We start from the raw sequence: 21,875 nt of genomic DNA, 5'->3' as shown, positions 1-21,875 counted from the left end.
ATGAGTGCTTATTCCCTTTGTAACTCATAGTTAAATGAGTAGTATCATAACATACTCTTGTCTTACACTAATTATAAAGCACCAGCAACTAATTAACTGAGATTAAAATGAAGACTGGATAGAGAGGTAAATGAAAAGCCTGGCTCCATCCAAAAGTAAAATAATCTGCCGACTTTCTGTCTACTGGAGTCCAGTAACATAACAAGACACCAGGAGAAAGAAAAATGAGTCAGGTACATAACGCCCCGTCCTCTTCTGTCTGGATTTAACAAACATGAGATGTAGAGGTGCTGGTTTGTGGATTTTGTTGTTTTAAATTGTCATGTGACCTTTTATACAAGTATATAGACATTTTAACCTCAAGTGTTACGATTATATAGTTTTTTCTATCCAACATGTTTATATTGTGCTGTGTAATTAACATGCAGAGGGTCTTTAGACCACTGGATATTGGGAATGAGATGATAGTGTTGGAGAATATGACAAGGACTGCAGCTTTAGCAGAAGATGGGTTTATGGCAATGATTCAAAGTCCTGAGAAAACAAAGTGTTGAGAAAAGCTTGGCTGACTACCACAACCCAATAATGGAGCATGGTGAAAGAGAGGAGCTGCACATAAATCATGATGAGGCTTCTTGTTTTGCCGAAGCCAAAGAGAAAACAGCATCATGTTGGAAGATGGGCTTAATGACAGTCATAAAACTGTGACAGAGTGGTAACATACTTATACTGTTATGAACTGGTCAGGGAAGTCAGGACCCAGTTGCAGAGTTCAACAAAAGAGTTTATTTAACAAAAGGAGGGAGGACAGTTCCTCAGGAAAATACTCAAAAAATAAAGTAACAACTAAAAATCTCCATAGAAATGGGAAAAGACTCAGGAACAAAAGTACAACTGAAATGGTGTCGAGGCACAAAACTCACAATACAAAGGGACATGAAGGAATTACTCGAGGCGAGGCAATCAGCTGGAGTCACACGAAGCACTGGCTTGGCACTGCAAGGCAAATGAATCATCCGGCACAGGAGACAAAGGGAGAGTGGCTTAAGAAGCCAACTAATGAGGGCATGATGAGCTGCAGGTGTGCCCGGTGCTCTGTGCTCCAGGAGATTGCCCCGCCCCTTGGAGCACACTCTGTATGAGAGAGAGAGAGAGAGATTATAACACGAATCAAAACATAACCTCAAAAACCAAACCATAACAGTACCCTCCCCTCAAGGGGCGCCACCTGGCGTCCTACCTGGTTTACCTGGAAACCTGATGTAAAAATCCCGCAGCAGTTGCGGGTCGAGGATGAGGGAGCGGCTGACCCAGGAGCGCTCCTCGGGGCCGTATCCCTCCCAGTCGACCAGATACTGGTAGCCCCTACCCCGTCTGCGCACGTTCAGAATTTGGTTGACCGTGTAGGCTGGGTGGCCGTCGACGAGAAGTGGGGGAGGCGGTGGAGGTGCAGGAGGCTGGAGAGGACTTTCGGTGACTGGCTTTAGGAGGGAGACGTGGAACACAGGGTGGATGTTTAAGGAGGCTGGGAGGCGGAGGCGGACAGCGCTGGGGTTTATTATCCTCTCCACAGGATAAGGGCCAATATACCTGGGGGAGAGTTTTCGGGAGTCGGTCTGGAGGGGGAGGTCTCGGGAGGAGAGCCACACTTGCTGACCCACCTGGTAGTTGGGTGAGGGAACCCGAAGTCGATCCGCCAGACGTCGGTTGCGCTCAGCCGTTCTGCCTAATGCTGCGCGGGTCTCTCGCCACACGCGTCTGACCCGGCGGAACTGAGCATGGACAGAGGGGACTGCTGCGTCGGACTCTTGGTTAGGGAATAAGGGGGGCTGGTAACCGGTGTTGATCATAAATGGTGAGAACCCGGTGGCTGAGCTGATGAGGGAGTTGTGGGCATATTCCACCCAGGGCAGGTGTGTAGCCCAGGATGATGGGAGGCGGGAGGCGACGCAGCGTAGAGAGGACTCTAGGCTTTGGTTGGCCCGTTCCGTTTGCCCATTAGACTGGGGATGAAAGCCGGAGGTGAGGCTGGAGGTGGTTCCCAGGGCCCGGCAGAAAGCCTTCCATACCCGCGAGGTGAACTGAGGTCCGCGGTCCGACACAATGTCCTGTGGAATCCCGTGCAACCTGAAGACATGTGTCACTAGTAGATTAGCAGTCTCCAAGGCGGTGGGAAGTTTAGGGAGGGGGACAAAATGAACCGCCTTGGAGAAACGGTCAACCACCGTGAGTATGGTGTCGTTACCTTCGGAGGGGGGCAGTCCGGTAACAAAATCCACAGCTATGTGTGACCAGGGACGTGGAGGAATGGGCAGAGGTTGTAGGAGCCCTGCCGGGGGTCGGTGGGAAGACTTGTTGCGGGCGCACTCTGTGCATGCAGCGATGAAGACCCGAATGTCAGAAGTCATGGATGGCCACCAGAAACGCTGCTGGATGAGAGCCAGCGTGCGGTGGACCCCTGGGTGGCAGGCTATCCTCGACGTATGCCCCCAGGTGAGCACTGATGACCTGGCAGACGGTGGCACGAACAACCGACCCGGCGGGCAACCGTCTGGAACCGTCTGGCCCTGCAGAGCTTCCTGAACCTCCTGTTCAACCTGCCAGCGAACCGCCCCCAGCACACACTCGGGATCCAGGATGGTCTCCTTAATGGGCCCCCCTCCCTCCAGGGTGAACTGACGGGAGAGTGCGTCCGGCTTGATGTTCCGAGACCCGGGGCGGTAGGTGAGGGTGAACTGGAAACGACCCAGGAACAGGGCCCAGCGGGCCTGGCGGGTGTTCAGGCGGCGAGCTGTGCGGAGGTAGGCGAGGTTCTTGTGATCTGTCCACACGATGAAGGGCTGAGCTGCCCCCTCCAGCCAGTGTCTCCACTCCTGCAAGGCCAGGACCACCGCCAAGAGCTCTCGGTTCCCCACATCGTAATTGCTCTCGGCGGGGGTGAGTCGACGTGAGAAGAAGGCGCAGGGGTGGAGCTTATTGTCTGTGAGTTGGCGCTGGGAGAGGACGGCCCCGACCCCGGAATCCGAGGCGTCAACCTCGACCACGAACTGCCGCTCAGGATCTGGGTGCACAAGAACAGGGGCGTTAATAAACATGTCTTTTAATTTTGCAAAGGCTGATTGTTCCACAGGAGACCAGGTAAAACTGAGTTTCGAAGAGGTGAGACGAGTAAGAGGGGCCGCCAGGCGGCTGTAGTTCTTTATGAACCTACGATAAAAGTTGGCAAACCCCAGGAAGCGCTGCAGCTGCTTGCGGGTGGTGGGAGTGGGCCATTCTTTTACTGCTTCCACCTTGGAGGGATCCGCCCGCAGCCGCCCCTTCTCCACCACAAAACCCAGGAAACTCACAGTAGACACATGAAATTCACATTTTTCAGCTTTAACATATAACTTGTTCTCCATTAGTCTTTTCAACACATCTCTCACATGAGTCACGTGTTCTTCCATGGAGCTAGAGAAAATTAAAATATCATCAAGGTAGACAAACACAGTTTTGTTAAGCAAATCTCTTAACACATCGTTCACCAGGTTTTGGAAAACAGCGGGGGCGTTAGTTAGTCCAAAAGGCATAACCAGGTACTCGAAGTGACCTAAGTGGGTGTTGAATGCTGTCTTCCACTCATCCCCCTCCTTAATCCTGATGAGGTGGTAGGCATCCCTAAGGTCTAGCTTGGAGAAGACACGGGCCGAATGTAAGGGGCTGAAGGCGGAGTCAATCAGGGGGAGTGGGTACTTGTTTTTTACAGTTATGTCATTCAGCCCGGTGTAGTCAATGCAAGGCCGCAGGGTTTTATCTTTTTTCTCCACGAAGAAAAAACCCGCCCCCACCGGAGAAGAGGAGGGGCGGATGAGGCCGGCTGCCACGGACTCTGTGATGTATTTTTCCATGGCCTCTCGCTCGGGTTTGGACAAATTGAACAGCCTCTTAGTGGGAAGAGGGGCCCCTGGCAACAAGTCAATAGCACAGTCGTAGGGTCTATGTGGGGGCAGTGAGGTGGCCGAAGTTTTGCTAAAAACTTGGCTGAGGTCATGGTAGTCAGGGGGTACATTGGTTAAATCGATTACCTCGACTGCTGGAGCTGGATCTGCAGGCCTGGCGGGCAGAGCGGAACGGAGGCAGTGGGCGTGGCAGTGGAGACTCCAGTTGCGAACGGTGGCGGTGGACCAATCAACGTGGGGATTGTGAAGCTTTAACCAAGGGATTCCCAGAATGACAGAATTCAGAGGTGAGGAGATTACATACAGCTCCAAATGTTCATGATGGTTACTGGAGAGTACCAATTTCAACGGTTCAGTTTTATGCGTCACCAGTTCTATGAGTTTGCCGTCTACGGCGTGTACCTTTTTGGGAGAGGACAGTTCATAAATAGGAATGTTGTTGCTCTTCACAAAATTTCTGTCGATGAAGTTGTCATCGGCACCGGAGTCTACCAGCACCTGGACTGGAACCGAGTGTTCAGGTCCGTGAATCATACCTGAAACCTGAATTCTTGACGCGTGAGAGGAAGAGATGTGGCTCACCAGAGTCTTCTCTAGTACTGGTGAGCCCGGTCTTTTTGGCAACTCTGGGCAGCAGGAAACGAAGTGGCCACCTTGTCCACAGTAGAGGCACAGCTTGTCACGCATCCTGCGTTGTCTCTCGGCTGGGGCGAGGCGCGCCCGACCCAATTGCATGGGCTCGTCGACTGGTGGCGGTCGTAGCTCTCGAGCGTAGTGGGTGGTGTCGGGCAATCCCGGAGCGGAGCCTGGTGAGCTGGGTTGCGTGCCGGAGATGAGCCGCCTGCTCCCCGCCCTCTGCCGTTCCCTAGCTCTTTCCCTCATCCTATTGTCGAGGCGGATAGCTAAATCAACAAGGGAGTTGAACGAGTTACATTCCTCCCGAACCGCCAACTCATCCTTTAACTCCCCTGCCAACCCCTTAAAAAATATGGCTTGAAGAGCCGAATCATTCCACCCACTCTCTGCCGCTAAAATGCGAAAACTCACGGCGTATTCTGACACCGAAGAGCTACCCTGTTTGAGATCGAGTAACTGGCTTGTCGCCTGTCTGCCCTTTACCGGGTGGTCAAAAACTCGTCTCATTTCCTCAGTGAAGCGGTGAAAATCATTAACCAACTCGTGTTGTTGTGACGATATCGCTAAGGACCAGGCAGCCGCCTGTCCAGTGAGCAAACTCATTACGAAGGCTATCTTAGCTTGAGGCGTAGCATAGGTGTGGGGTTGTTGGCTAAATACTAGCTGACACTGATGTAAAAATAGCGAACAAGTACCTAAGTCTCCTGAATACCTGATTGGTATGGGGATGTACGGCTCGCGTGCTTGCGGGGCAGGGCTGGGAGGAGGATCGTCGGCTGGGGGGTGAGCGGCGGCTCCGGGAGAGGAGACGAGCTGGTCCTGCAGGGCGGCCAACTGACCGCCCAGTTGTGAGACGCTGGCACCGAGCTGCTGCAGGTGTTCCATCACCTGCCCCAGAGCGGACTCGTTCTGGTTTATTTTGGCGGCTTGCGACGAGAGTGCTCGTTCGTAGTTGTCCCTCTCTGCTGGGTCCATGCTTGGCCGGATGATTCTGTTATGAACTGGTCAGGGAAGTCAGGACCCAGTTGCAGAGTTCAACAAAAGAGTTTATTTAACAAAAGGAGGGAGGACAGTTCCTCAGGAAAATACTCAAAAAATAAAGTAACAACTAAAAATCTCCATAGAAATGGGAAAAGACTCAGGAACAAAAGTACAACTGAAATGGTGTCGAGGCACAAAACTCACAATACAAAGGGACATGAAGGAATTACTCGAGGCGAGGCAATCAGCTGGAGTCACACGAAGCACTGGCTTGGCACTGCAAGGCAAATGAATCATCCGGCACAGGAGACAAAGGGAGAGTGGCTTAAGAAGCCAACTAATGAGGGCATGATGAGCTGCAGGTGTGCCCGGTGCTCTGTGCTCCAGGAGATTGCCCCGCCCCTTGGAGCACACTCTGTATGAGAGAGAGAGAGAGAGATTATAACACGAATCAAAACATAACCTCAAAAACCAAACCATAACATATACTTCACATAGCAACACTCCCATATTCTGGAATTCTGTGGTTTTTGTTGCATAAGACTACAACTTGACTGCAAATGTCTCTTCAAGGTCAAACTGTGTTTGATAAGATTTGAATATTCTATCGGTGATCAGATCAGCTGTATTTCTTAAATCCTTATTCAACCAGGAAAAAAAAGATTTTCTGCCCTAATGTTTCTCAATCGTGTGTCTGTCATACAGTGGATATGTGAGTCACAGACCCTCAGACAGCGAGGACACGCACACATATTGTAAGGAGGGTAGAATTTAGACTAGACCCTGATGTTCAGAAACATATGCAGTAAAATACATGTGATGCTTGATCAGACAGTTTCTATGAAATGCTGTTCCTCTGATATCCTCTCAGAAATCCAACGTGTTTATTATTTTTTCAAATGGCCACATTTGAAGGCAGGATTGAAAAACACTGATGGTCATAGATAATGAAAGAAGCAGTATGTCAATGCTAAATTGTGCACAGTCTCTAATTACAGGCATTTATATGGTTGCCCTGGGTTGTTCACGAGAAAAGTCCCAATTAGTTGTGGAAAAAAAAGAACTGGAGAGAGAAGTTCAAACACTTTCTCCTCACTCAGCTCCACAGAAAAATGATAGAATGTCAAAAACCTGACCCAGAATCAGGGATCTCGACAAATTATAATCTCAAACTCTCAGTTTTCCATTGCATAGTCGTCGAAATGTTATACTCACCGATGGATGATTATTATCCCTGTTTTTTATGGGAGATGTAGTGGACTTGTCCTCCACAGCCGCTACCAGTGAACTCTATCAACTGGTAACTCAGCAATGTCTCATGCACATCCACACTTTATTTGCTCTAACAGAAAATCCTCTAACATTAGAAACCTGCAGATTTTAGCATGATGTCAGCAGGTAAACAGAATCTCATCAGGTATTAAAGTAGATATAAACATTTATCTTATGTATAGATGAACATGGACAGTAAATCCTAATTTCTACCCCTGCACACGCGACCCAGTTCAACGTTTCCTTTGTGTTCATTGTGATGTGTGATGTTTTGAGCTGAGCCTGTTCCTGCTCTGACTTGAATTAAATAAGAAGTGCTGCATCCTCATGTCCAGGGCTGGACCCTCAGCTCAGGTGACAGTGGAGAGAGCAGTCTTAGTTTTTGATGCTGACAACAAGATCTGCCTATTCATTTCTTCATCCAACAGATGAAGTTTAAAATCAGTACAGCCTTTCGTTAAGTACTAAAACATGTGTGGTAAGAGACACCAGTTACATTTAGTATATTGTTGCTAACATACAGTTCTATATGATGTGTTTTCCTCTTTGTGGTGGTGTGTGAGCATACCTCCCCTGACCTCGGCTCTGACCTGGTGATTCTTCTGTTGAGGCATGCGGCGCAGCACAGCTCCCCTCCCTGCAGCATCTCCTCCCTCCTTCCTTCCGTGCGGCTGGACAGGGTGGGCTCCCCCTCCCCCCCACTCCCACCCCCTTCCTCTCTCTTGTTTTACAGTATAACGTGCTTGTTAGTCTGACAGTGTTCATCTAGTGTGCAGCCTACATGAGGTTCCCTCATCCACATCTCTTCACGTCTTTGTTCATCATGTCCATCTGCGCCGTGAAGTGAATATGCACAACAGTAGTTCTACCTGATGACTGTTTGCATGTTTTGCTCTTTCACTCAGGACTGTGGCCCCCTCCTGCAGGCCAGTTGCCTGATAAGGCGTGTTTAGATTCCACAGTAAGCACACCCATTCAAGAGCCCGTCTTTCACTTGGGTGTCACCATTTGGCCTCAGTGACACACCACTGCGGATTCGAATGCTTACAGCTGTGGACAGCACAGGCTCATAGTTGTTGGTATCATACTCTGCAGTCGGCGTAGAGGATGTCTTTCATATATGTGCAGTAGATTCCCAGGTAGCATATGGATGTGGGCCACTTCAGGCAATGATGCGTCTCTTGTGGCCTGGACAAAATTGACGTGAGCCTAAATTGGTTTCGCACAAAGGAGAAAATCCCTTAGTGACAAAATAAAGCAATCATGGAAGAAAGTTAAGGAAGTTCCAATACATCATATTTTATTTATAAAACATGAGGATCTGACATGACAACTGAATAGTGTTTATAGAAGAGAGACATCGATTTTTTAAAGCAGGGAGATGGATATTAAATTGTAATGTTTCACTACAAACAAATAACATGCTGCCAATAAAATATTTAATTTTCCTGTGAAGTAAAGGAGGAATAAGAGGAACAAGATGCATTTATGACATTTAGAGCTTTATACAGCTTGGTGATAAGATAAGATGGCATCATGGACCATGATCCTGTGGGCCGCTAATCATGGATTACATTATTTTCTCCTGTTTTTGGTAGTTTTTCCTCAATTAATTAACAAAAACTATAAACAACAAACATCAGATTCATTGATGCAGATGTTTTGAAGGAGGATTTACTGTCCTGCAGACCTGTAGCTGACACTGTATTGAACGAGGCTGATTTGTAAAGGGTGGACTGTGTGGGGATCTGTTCAGATGGGACTCAGACAATGGCTGAGAAATGACAAGGGCTGCAAGTTTTCTTCCACAAGGTACAGTGGTCACACTGTACATGATACAGCATGATGTGGTGAGGCCTTAGCTGAGCGATGTCACCGTTCTTTCCACTGTGAAATGGGATGCAATCACAGAGTTGTTTGTTTCACAGTGAGTCCTGATGGCTGCCATGTGTGAAGGTTAGATCCAGGGTGTTTGATGGGTGAGGGTGAGATCAGATTCCAATTGAGGGAAGAGGGTAATGAAGATGTCAACAGTAATAACTTCCTCATAAAACTTCCTCACCATATTTTTATAAAGAAAAGGCACTAGTACACCGCCCACAGCTGGGAGATAAAATCACATCATTCATAAGAAAAGTGGAGATGTGGGAGAAAGCAAGTGAAAGAGAATAAAGACTCATTGGAGAAACTCATTTATCAAGATCTACAAGCTGTTGCACCAGAACAGTTCCCAGTGCAGGACTCTGAAATATGAATCTATCTTAGACACCAGCTGCTGACAGTTTATTCATGTCTGAGTCAATGAGGCTGCCACTGTCTTCTTTAAACACTGTAATGATCAAAACACTAATATTGAATCTTTCTTTTCTTTTTATCCAGATTACAACTTTCCTGAAACAAAGAGCTTAGCACACACCCTTGGTTTCAGCTCCAGATCCATGATACACACACCCAGCCGCATCATGGCCGTGAGTACCACCGCCAGGAGCCGCACAAGACACATATATTGTCACTCTCACATAAACCTATACTTTACACCTTTAATGTATAAACACATGTGAGTGAGTAAGGGGTAGCGCATCTTCTGAGGCAGGCTGCAGCGTATTAATTCTGCTGTGGAGATCAAGTGTTCTTGGTTGAAGCACATCGACACCAGCGAGGGTCCTTTTCGCCATCTTGAAATCTGTTCCCTGGTGTCCTCTATGTGTATGGCACCACTTTTTCATTCTGAGATATTCGCTCTGTTTTTGTTTTTTGCGTCGGTCTCATGTAAGAAACACCATCAACATTCCCATCGCTCGTGGTGAATCCTGGAGAGGATCTCCTTTCTCACATCCGCTCCTCCGGACATTCTGCTGACTTTGTACTAGCACACTGGCCAGAGAAAGTCTGCAGTATGTCCGGACGCTCTCACTCGGACATTTGCGTTCACACATACAGCCCCTCCAAAGAAAGTCTGTAGGATATCCGGATTCAGTGCATGTCATAAAGCAGCTTATGTGACACCACAATACGGAGCTTATTAACAGAGCTCTGTGCGGAGTAAAAGTACAAGTGTTATGTAATTATTTTTTTTAACTGAGTTTTATCTTGCAGTCAGAGACAGTACCATAGATTATATAGAAACATGGACAACGTGACAGCTCGCAAAATATTCTGATTATCCCCTGGTGGCTGGCTACCTTGTAGGTCCCAAGCCCTGTCTCCACCATGTCAGTGGATGGGAACAAATTAAGAAAGTCAAGTACACATTAAATAAAGATGTTTGGTGTTTCTGACAAGATGACAATACCCCCCCCCCCATCCAGGATATTTTGGCTTCAGTTTTGTACAGTGGGAGGGAGTGAAAATGTGTTGTCCATCTTTATATACAGTCTATGTGCAGTACATGAGCAATCTGGATTGGAGGTGGTAGCTATCCAAACAATAGACATTTGGCTGTGATGGACTGTAGCAGGGATGTGCTTTATAAGTAATCAATTATCATTAATTGAGAAAAAAATTAATCTGCTTTATTACATTTCTGTCTCATCATTATAGTTTGGGTCAGTATTTCTAAGAGGAATATAAACATTGTTCAATATTGAGATTAGGTTCCTAACCAGGATCTCTAGTTTGCTTAATGAATTGCTTAATTGACAGATTTTTGTTTAATTCAGTTTAACTGTTAAGTTGTAGTATGTGTAAAAGATTGGCAATTTCAAACTTACACACACACAGATAATGTTTCCTCTCTTGTCTGATTGTCTGTGAGTCAGTAAGTAGGAAAACAGGGGCTGACCAAACAGAACAATGTGGAGGCAGACAAAAAATGTAAACAGGACATTTCCCTGTTGCTGCTGCATTTAACTCTCCAGTCTAACAATGCAAAGGCATCAGAGAACTTCCTGCAGTTTACAGTAAAGACACTTCAGTTAAGGAGAGCAGGAAGAGCTACTGATTTCAGAAATGTGTGTATGCTGAACAGTTTTACTCACCTGAAGCGTGGTACCCTACAAACTGTTCAGAAAATAAGACACTATAGAGATTTATTTCTCCTTGTCCGTACTGTTAGTGCTTCTGTATAACTATACAACTTTTACTAAATTGAGAAATGTCCAAATTATTTTTTTTTATATCAGAAATTCAGACAAAATAGTATTTATCTTTTTCTGCTGCAGTGTGTTTGCTAACCTTTTCCATATACCCACACCCCCCACCCTGCAGGTTCCCACTGGGCCCCTTCCCTCCTCTCGCTCTGCTTTGGAAACGGGTTCCAGGGTGAGCCACAAAGGAAGCAGCATGGTACAGAGCAACTTCCAGACTGTGCAGGCACACACCAGAAGCAGGCGGTCCAAGTCACTGTGTCAGGCTGACCAGGAGAGGTTACCTCTCATTGTGGTGGCTCCTCCAGAGCCTGTCTCTTTCCCAGTCTCTGTGGATCCCCCATACTCCCTTCGGCGCAGCCTCAGTGGGATATTAGCTCAGGAAAGAGCCCAGTGGCCAGAGGAGCTGCCGCATCAGTCCTCCTACAAAGGCCCCTCCCACCGCACCATCAGCCGCATCACTAACCGAGGGCAGCACTACCAGCAGCAGGGCTATGGCTTGGAGAGGGAGTGCTGGTCGGGGACTGGCAGGGGGTTCCCCATGGTAGGGGATGGCTGGGGAACACAGTGGCAGCAGCATGTGTCCCGGACCAACCATTCGATGGGTACAGGGCAGTACCAAGCCCAACTGAAACGCACTTCCTCGATCCGCAGTGTGAGAAGCGTTGGGAAAGGAGTGGATGTCTTGGATGGAGCATCAATACACAGCAACGACCCCCTGGCAGAGTCAGACATATTATCCATTCATTTACACAGCTAAGACAACTAGCTTAATTTGTAGCTTAGTCAGATGATTAATTATTAATGTCATTGTGTAGCTGGAATGTGACACCATTATTGTGTGTGTGTGTGTGTGTGTGTAGGATGCAGGGTCTGGACATGGCTACAGCTGTCAGATATCTGTCTGAATCAGACACGGCCCTGCAAGTTCTGGGAGCTGCATACATACAACACCAGTGTTACCATAGCAACGAGGCAAAAAAACAGGTAACATGCTTGTACACGGTTTTATTTGGTTATTTGCTGATTGTCCATATGTTTGCATTTTAGGGGGGAAATATTTTGACAAAGCAAAGTGACACAGATGGAAACTGAAACAGAAAACACAGACCAACATCACAGAAGATGAAGCAGGGAGTGAAGCAGTGTGCAAAATATGCAGTGGCAATTGAGGGTCCCCCCAACCCATTGACTTTGCTGTAACAATGAAAAAAACACAGCGTTGCATCATAATCTGCGGGAAAGCTTCTCTTCTGTGTGTGTGTGTGTGTGTCTGTGAGTAAGTTATATTGAATGGGTTGGGAAGTGTTCGACACACACACACAAAGTACCCAAAAACTTGCCAGTGTCGCTGTCTGCATCACACTGCAGCATGTACAGCACATTCCCCAGAGGAACATCAAGAATGGTTTGCCTTATAAAGAAGATTGAGAATCTCGCAATAAGAAATATGCAAGATAATAGTGTTTTGTACCTTTAGTGTGAGTATTTTTCACTGCTGTGCTGGAGACCCCCAGTGTATCAGACTGTCCCCACCTGGGCCTCCAGCAACACAGGAAACTCAGAGGGAAACAGGCAGGGTGGGTCAGCAAAGTCCACCGCCCTCCTATTTTTTACAGTACTTTTGTTCTCAGTCCAGCAGTTTTTTTGGTCAGCACAGCTTTTGAATGCACAAGATCCAAGAGGATAGGACATTGAAGGTATTGTGCTTTTTCCCAGACAGTGAGGAGGTGCATTTTAACCAAGAGTCAGTGTTAAATAGTCCCATTCTGTACATTTAATGGGTTATATGTGTTTTGAATGTAGTTTTATATTGAATGGGTCATTACAAATGTGGTTTTTACAAACTTGGTGGGGATCAAAAACACATCTATCTTTCTTTGCACCCTGCGACCGAAAGCTTATTAAGATTGAAAAATGATTCACGATCATACAGGATATAAAATCTTCTGTATCTTTGGACTGCAAGATTAAAGTCAATAAAGTAATTACATTAAACTTGTACTTCTTCCTGTTGAAAAGCTACATACACTCTATAAAACATCAAAACAAACAATTATTAAGTTGTTGTGTTCCCCCTCCTCCCTGTCTTTGACTTAAGCTTCAATGAACTTGTCCCAAACCTAACTTAACTGAACCACACTGATCCTCCAGGAATTACATCATCATGACATCAGAAAATGACATCATGACAGCGTTGTAATGCATTGAGCTTTGCATCCAATACGATCTTAGACAGATTCTACAAAGTACTGAACCAAGCATACGGTGTTAATTACATCATGATGGCGTTATTATGAAATAGAGTTATTACAATATAAAGACGTTTACTGATTGGGCTGTATACAGTGATTGTGCAGGGTGATTGTTGCACCACCACTGCGCCATGTATTATTGAAGAAAGTTTGATGATTCTATTCTGCTTTGATTTTATTTTGATGATTTGTTTCATTAGTGAGAGAGGGGGATGTGTGTCCAATGAGGTGAAGTGAGTCTGGCTGTCAGTATTTTAGTGCCTGATGTTGCGAGTGCAGAGTGAGAGATATGAATTCTCCTCACATGATAAGAGAGAAGAATATATTCCACTTTATTATGTCATGGTGTATTTGTAAGTAAAAGTTTATGTTGTGAGTTTGTGGTCTGAATTCCTCTAATACTCTTGTCTAGCAGAGAGTTGGTATCCTTGTGTGTTTTCTCAGTGAAGTGTAAAATTCTGCTGTGATGCCAGCTGTGCTGCTTCATTTCTTCTTTTATCCAAAGGATGAACGACTTTCCCAGAAGCCCATTTGTGTTTTTTGTGAAGTGTGTCGAAAGTGTCCAGTTATGTAGTTGTTGTTCTAGTTCGAGAAGTAGCCTCCTTTTCAGACAGTTTGAGTAACTCCAGGCTGTAGAGAAATTCCTCTGTGTCAGCTCCATGTTCCGAGGGGAATACATGAAAAAAACATTATTCGAAGGTGTGATTTATGTGTTGTTGGACGATTTCTCCCCTATGGCTGGAAATGTTATTTCTTTTTTACCTCTGAATTTAAATATGGTCTCATAAGCGAACTGTTTGGTGGAGGTATGTACTCTACTTAGTGACTGTTGTGGAAAATCTGCTGATCAATGGTCAACTCATCAATATAGAAAGTGTTCAGGAGCCCTTTGACATCTTATGTTGAAATATTCATTGAAGCTTGGCCAATAAGAAAATCCGAATTCATCCACACAACATCTGTGCAGGATGCTCTCTCATATTCTGAAGTCTGCTGTCCTGCACTCACACTTTAAACCCCAACAGATCATTTAATCTATGGCTGTGCTAGTTCCTAAACAACCCTAAACATGTATTTTTCATGTATAGTTCTGGAGACAGTAGTGCCTGCTTACGCAGTCTCATATCTGTGATGTCTAGGGAGTGAAGGCTTTGACCTTCGACAAGCTCTCGCACTTCCCAAACACAACAGCCTGTTGCACTACGCCCCAGAGAGGACCAGAGACAGTGTCTATGAAAATTCCCGAACACTGACATTCTAGTTTGTACTGTATTTGAATTGTTGAGTACTTTCTGTTGTTGAATGGGTTTTTTTTGCATATATGTAGTATATCTAATGGGATGGGGTGTTTTCTTCTTTTGGTTTAAATGTATTGCTTTTGTAAAGTTCCTCTTTTGTGCTATTGATTTTTCTATTTGAGAAGTATATTGTTTTCCCTGTGTCTACCATTTACCAGTTATCTGTCAGGCAATGTTCATTTCAATGACTAATGCTGTTCGTGTGAAAAGCAACAAAAGCTGGTTGTTATAATGTGTTGAAACAGAAGGGCTGTAAAGAGGCTCAGTCTTTACAATCAGTGAGACAGGTGCCTTATCGCAGATCATTATTGGGTGTGTTGTTGTTTCCCATGTATCTGTTAGTGTTACTAGTTCAGAACAAGTCTATCTGGTGAAGGGGAGGAACATATTACAATGGGTGTCTCATTCTCTGACTATCACCAACGCCACATCTTTCTATCCACTGGTTTTATGTGCCAGTTAAATTCCTCTGATGTCACCTGATATACGACTGCACCAAAGTGTTTGTGTAATTAAATGTTAAGCGAAGACGCTTTCAAAAATAAAAGTAAAGTAAAAGTGGTGTGATGAGATATTGCCGTTATTACAGCAGCAATTCTCCTATGTATACTTCACACAGTTTTTTATATTCTACACTATTTTTCAAGCTAGGTTGTTCCAAGCATCTTAGAGATGTTGATGAGGTTTTGACAGCTCTTTATGGCTCGTCATGCTGCAGAATGAATATGGGATCAGATCAGTCAGTTCCCTGATGGTGTTATGTGATGGATGAAAATCTAAAGTACCTTTGCACAGTACTGCACCAAGTTTCACCCACTTAGAAAGATGTAATTTAAATAGACAGAGTACATTCTGACAAAGATGTATGTGTCTGTGTGATTGTTTCAAGTAGCACAACCACTTCATCACACATGTACTCAAAGTATTCAATGTACTGTTTGTTTATTTACAGTATGTGGTGTGGTTCTGATTTGCTCTCTTAAAGGTGCGTGCGCTGTACGGCATTCCGGCTCTGGTTCAGCTTTTCACCAGTGACAACCAGGAAGTGCAGCGTTACGCCACTGGCGCCACGCGGAACCTCATCTACGAGAACTCTGACAACAAGGTGGCACTGATAGATGCCGGCGGTTTGACGCATCTCGTCAGCATCCTTCGCGAACCTGACGAGGAGCTTCGTAAGATCATCACAGGTAGAAACGGTCTCCTGGCTTCACACTGGTTTGAATGATATGATGTTTATTAATCTGTAATATGTCATAGGAACCCGCTATTGTAGGTGATTTACCTTTCTCTAAAGTTGACTGTGTATGTTAGTGTGTGTATAAAATGTGCTGTGGCTGCAGGCGTCCTGTGGAATCTGTCCTCCAGAGACAACCTGAAGGAGAAGCTGTCTAAAGAAGCTTTACCAGAGCTGACGGACACAGTTCTGATTCCACTGTGCAACAGTCTTCCACTGAGTCCATCTGAGAGAGACATCTTCTACAACACCACCGGCTGCCTCAGGTGACTCCATACGAGTTAAATCTGGACGTGACGATGGCGCTAGATAAATAGTCAGAGAAATACCTAAGTGATTTTGAATCCCTCTGCAGTCTGGCAGGGAAAAGTGTCATTCTCTGGATTTGCATTTTCCCTCCATAGATTTGCATTTGAAGATACTCTGAGCTCATTTGAGGGGACTCAGACGTTTTTTGCTAGATACAGTTGAATTAGCCATGAATCTTTTCTGCTATTGCTGTGGAGCCAAAGAATTGAACCAGTGTTAATAATAGGGACAGAACCTGGTTGTTGCTTTGGAAACCCTCACCTGCATGTTTAATTGAACCAAGTCTTTATAAGTTGAAACACATGACTCAGCAAACTGTAAATCTTGCATGTCAATGTAAAGTTTGGTCATGATCCTATCAGAAACCTGATTCTTTGTTTCTTATGGAACTGAATTGACCTTGTAAGGTATGTCTGAGTCCTGAGGAGTTTCTTACCACAGATAGAATTCCATCAAAGTGCAGAAATCCCATAAAGGTCCAACTTAAGAGATTCAAGAGAGAACAGAGATGCATTTTTGTCAGACAGCTTTACTGCATTCTGATAGCCTAGTCTGGATTTAAATTGCTCCGTGTGTGTGTGTGTGTAGGAACTTGAGCTCAGTGAATGAGAGGACAAGACAGAAGATGAGAGACATGCGAGGTCTGGTGGACTCTCTGGTGTCCTACATCACACAAGAGGACATGACTGAGGACAAGGTAACAGCCTGGGACATTTTTCTAATCTTCAATTAACGGTGTCTGATTTAAAGATTATTAAGTTTGACTATTACAGTTTATGTGATATTTCTTGTAAATAACAAACAATTAGAATTTTAAAAGTCTTTGCCTTTAAGACAGTGCAGTTACAACAAAATTGACATTTGTTGCACATAGAACTATACTCAGTAACCCATAATGACAAAGTCAAATTGAGTGCGATTTGTGCTGAAATCTCATATTTACAAAAATATTCGGACCCGTTGCGGCTTCAGAATGGGTTGAGCCTTATTAAGGAAAATGCAAGCGTGCATTTAGCAGCTCAGAGCTTAATGCATTGACCTTTGCAAAAACATCACTGCACCCAAAAGTTCCAATAGTTTGTACTTAGTTTATTGATGAATCATAGATGTGTTTTAGTTGTATAGTGTTTATAGTACTGTAGTGCTGTAGTATTACCTGCTACACTGGAGTTTCACTGGATGATTTACTTAGATAACTCTTTAACCAACTGGCAGATGACTGATAATCAGGCAACTTCTGTGAAACATCAACATGAACTACTCCAGCACCTGACTGAACCAACATGTTGTAGGAGGAACTCAGTACTAATACTAGAAGTTAATGGTGGCTGCTCATATTTTATCTAAACCCAAAAATGTGATTGTGAATAAATCTGAGTGAAGCAAATAGATCATACTGAGTGATGCTGTTGTCAGCATTTGGACCTTCCCCTCCATGTTTTGCTGACAGGACCACTTTCATTCCTTGTCCTTCAGTTCCTCTGACAATTCTCAGCTAACCTCAGCAAAATCTGCGTGAACTGCAAACTGGCTGAGGAATCGATCTGATTGCTTTAGTTTTGTCCCAAATCTTGGTGATTACTCTCTCAAGTATTGAGATGGTTAAGTTTTCAATAAATAAATACAAACCAACTTTGCCAATTCAATTTTATTTTATTTGTATCGTGCCAAATCATAATATACATTATCTCTAGACACTTTACATAGAAAATACCTTAAAATCGTTTTAATATAGAGAAACCCAACAGTTCCCAATTAAGGGTTATTAAGACAAACTAAGGACAACAGCTGTGCAACATGATCAGAATCTTGTATCCTGATAGAGGTCATTTCATATTGTTACTCATCACTGCACATGTTCTCCACTGTGTGAATTAGTGTTGTTTCTTTGCAGATGTCAGTGGCAGTTTTATGGTTTCTGATCATCAGAGTAGTAGCTTCTACCCAGATTTGGAGTTAACATGTTTCATTATTAACTCGGTATAGTTGGTTAGTTATTTAACCTACATTTGCCTCCACTCTTTTTTGTCCAGGGTTTGGAGAATTCTTTGTGTGTGATGAGGAATCTGTCGTACCAGCTGTACACCGAGCTTCCTTCTTCAGTGCGACACCGTCTGGAGGGCCCATCCAGAGCTTCTGCCTCCAGGGAAATTGACACCATGGGCTGCTTTACACTGTATAACAAAAAAAACTCAAAGGTAAAATTCATCACACTGATAAAATCACACTCCTGTCTCCAAATATTAAAACATCTGCCCATTCACTGAAAAATAAGTCCAGGTTATTCAGACATCCTTATGTAAAGATGCTTCTAAATGATTGTGTGTCATGTGAGGGATGCCTTGGATTGAGACACTCTACTACCCAACTGTCAGTTTTGTATTCTTTTATTTGGAATTGGATTAAATTCCGTTTATATATTTACCATAGAAAATAAATCTGGGAACACCACAGCTTTCTCAGTTTTGTCCTGGGTTGTGTCTCATGGTACATATCTGCATGATTAAGAACAAGTGAAAAACCAGTTTGTGAAACTTCATTAAGACGGAGAGCACATAAGATCATCGGTAGGCTACTGAAAAGCTGAAGCACAGCCTGATTGAAGGAGGAATAGGAAGAGTCACAATACCAACAATTAAGGACAATCACTGTGATCATCCTTGAAAAATGACTCCACTCATAATTACTAACACAATATATGAACATGAAAGATGAGCCAAGGATTATCTATGGAAACTGTGTGAAGATCATTGTATGAAGCCAAACTCTGTGAGCAAATGTATTGACTTAAATATGAATGTTTCATTACAGTTTAATTCGTCAAACATTTCTATTACTTCTTCTTTTGGCCTGAGGAGGAGCAATAATATTGACCAAGCTTGTCCAGTTCACATCCTAGCTGTTGCTGCTGTGCTCTTATTCACTGTGACATGTTCTTGATTATCTTGATGTTGATCTTTGCTGTGTATCATTATAGTTTTATTTGTGCTCACGTCAGTTTTTAGCCAGATAACCACTCTTGAACAGGCCCAATGTTGTTCAATCCACTGATCGTCTCAATGAAGGCTCTAGATACTGAAAACACAGTAAAGTCAGCTAATTTTTCACCACAGTTACTTTTTCCTTATTATTCCTTACCCAATATCCTGTTGTTGTTTTTAAAGAAATCATCAAAACTATCCATCCAGTTTGTGTCCTGCTCTGGGTCACACTCTTAATAATACAATACATTCATTGTTTACATGTCAGGGGGTCAAGTCATTTTGCCACTGAGGACCTGCACGTATCCAGGTATAACCACCAGTCTTTAATGATGTAACCCATGTATCTGCATCATCACAATAAGATATTTAGACCTTTTCAACAGCAACTGTAATGTGTCATTTCTGTGCAAGTGATTTTAATAATATTCAATTCAATTCAATTTTATTTGTATAGCGTCAAATCATATTATACATTATCTCAAGGCACTTTACATAGAAGGTCAAGACCTTAAAATCATATTAATATAGAGAAACCCAACAGTTTCCACAATGAGCAGCACTTTGGAGACTGTGGAGGAAAAACTCCCTCATTAACAGAGAGAAACCTCTAGAACCAGACTCAATGTGGACGGTCATCTGCCTGGACCGGTTGGGGGGAGCAAAGAAAAAGGGGAGGAGAGGAGAGATGGGAGGAAAAGAGGGGAGAGAAGAGAGAGAGAGAGATAGTGGGGAGGGGAGAGAGAGAGAGAGGCGAGAGAGACCGGGAACACTTGAGCTGACTAGTTCAAATGTAAACAGTAACAGTGTAAAGGCTTGATAACAGTCACAATTCATATCATAATGAATTACTGAAGTATTGTAATTAATAATAGTTATAATGGTCAAAGTTGTTGTATTGCATTTCCAGGGTAGAGATATCTGACATGAGAGAGAGAAAGAGAGAGACTATGGGAGTACAAAGTGACATTCGAGGCAGATTCGTCTCCCGCAGGCATTTGGAAATGGTTTCATTATACATAATATTGGACATAATATGTCACCAAATGAGCCTGGAAAGGTTAAGCTTTAAGTCATGCTACTGACATAGAGCAGCTCAGATCCCTCTTAGGTATCTCAACAGTAGCCAGATGATAAGTGTCACAGCAGACAGAAACCTTAGAAGTGGCCTCAGGTCCACAGGGAGTTTGCAATACAATGTACAGAAGCTGCAGATCAGATTACACATCTCAATACAAGCAATGGAGGCGAACGGAGAGTCAACATCAGGCTCGATGTTACACGCATGTTCTCATTATCACTCTTAGAGTGAAGAAAATTACACATGTGTTTTTTATATGGGATAGACCATTGCTGAGAGAAGATTATTAGCCAGGTTACATGAAGGAGGGACCGGGAGGATTTTTAATTCTGCTTCAGTTAGGCTCTGTCCCTTTGTCCGTGCATCTGTTTAACACTGAAGTCCAGAGGAAGATTTATGTGTCTTGACAAGTCCTCACTGGACTACGCTAGAAACTTGTATGGAAAGTCTCCAAAGGAGACCTAATGTTTCTGGTTGGAATTTGGTCCTTAACAAAATGTCTTGAAAACAAATTGTCAAATTGACTGTGCATTTAGACCCCTCCCCCTGAACACTGATTGTCCCAACAGGGATTTACGAGGGTAACTAGGCACCACAGGCCTCATACTAAAAGCAATGTGCATGGAGCTACACAAACAATGATACTGTGCACCGTGTGAATATAGGAAGGTTGTGTGGTTTTAGTCCCACAAACATAAGAGCAAAATTTAACCGTGTATTAATTATTATTGATATGTTAAACTGCTAAAAACTGGCAACAAACAGGTACATTTTAGAATTTTTTTATTTTAGCTGGCAATTATTTGAGTGTAAATTAAAGCTGAGCAAACTAAAATTATGTATGTGTTATGAAAGGAAGTATTTTTTTAAGTTGGCCAAACAATTATTTTTGTTTTATGTGAGCTTAAGAGCCAAACATGGTAGAATCAAATAGTCTCAACAAATTTATATTACCAGGACTTCTTTGCACTGCAACATAATAACAACTCTGTTTGTTTATTCCCATGCTTTCCATGTTATGCTGCGTTTTTGCCTTGGATGTGTAGCTTTAGCAATTACTACAATCTGTATTGTAGCCATAAAGAGAATAATTAAGATCACTTTTACAAGATTCTCATTTTTAAAATGAATTTGTTAGACACATTACAAAAGTCAGGCAAAGTCATCTAAATTAGTTAACTTTAGCTTAATTAGGTACAAGATGGCCGACATGACGGCTCGATTGCCCCTTGGTGGCTGGCTGCAGAATAGGACATATATCCTGCCTCCTCCATGTTAGCAGATGGCCCAACCTAAAAAAAATCTTCACAGCTAATGTTAGGTAGTTATTTTAACACTGGTGTTCGTCCAAGTGTTCTTTTAACCAGTAAGTTTGTTTTTAAGTTATTTGATGCTATAAGGTGGGGTGAAAAGTCATGAGTGACAGCTTAGACAGACTGGAGATTGGTATCGTGTGTGTACCAGGGGGACTTTAATAACATGCTCCATCCCCCAATTGCTAGGACGTCATCAGTGCATGATGCAAGGGTCATTCCCGGCTAGTGGGAGGACGAATATGTCATTTATCTTTATTTAAGACCGGGTGGACTTTGAGTCAACGGTTGAACAAGAATTTATTGCCATGCACAACAGAGAAATAGATGGTGAATGTTTTAAGTCCTTTGGTGTTTTAGAGCCCCCTGTGATGTCATCAGGATTAGAGAGAATGTAGTATAGGAATTCCCCTCAGGGTCTAGACACTGGCAGTGATTGAGGATCCTGATATGGTGATGATGACTCTGCTGAAGAATGAAGGATTGGGG

The 21,875-nt window shown here is 43.9% G+C and overlaps 1 protein-coding gene across 1 annotated transcript in view; it reads left to right on the top strand.

Moving 5' to 3' along the window:
- Positions 1–21,875, top strand: part of LOC109625114 (plakophilin-3-like) — a 40,009-nt gene that overhangs the window by 8,007 nt on the left and 10,127 nt on the right. The window contains exons 2-8 of the mRNA XM_020080211.2: positions 9,207–9,295; positions 11,034–11,638; positions 11,776–11,899; positions 15,451–15,655; positions 15,809–15,968; positions 16,600–16,708; positions 18,045–18,209. Of these exons, the coding sequence (XP_019935770.2) occupies positions 9,207–9,295; positions 11,034–11,638; positions 11,776–11,899; positions 15,451–15,655; positions 15,809–15,968; positions 16,600–16,708; positions 18,045–18,209 (1,457 nt within the window). The remainder of the gene's footprint in view (positions 1–9,206; positions 9,296–11,033; positions 11,639–11,775; positions 11,900–15,450; positions 15,656–15,808; positions 15,969–16,599; positions 16,709–18,044; positions 18,210–21,875) is intronic.

The sequence above is a fragment of the Paralichthys olivaceus genome, chromosome 1 (genome assembly GCF_024713975.1).
Source record: "Paralichthys olivaceus isolate ysfri-2021 chromosome 1, ASM2471397v2, whole genome shotgun sequence".
Classification (NCBI taxonomy): domain Eukaryota; kingdom Metazoa; phylum Chordata; class Actinopteri; order Pleuronectiformes; family Paralichthyidae; genus Paralichthys; species Paralichthys olivaceus.
The sequence above is the reverse complement of the archived record's forward strand: the minus strand, read 5'-3'. Positions and strand labels throughout refer to the sequence as shown.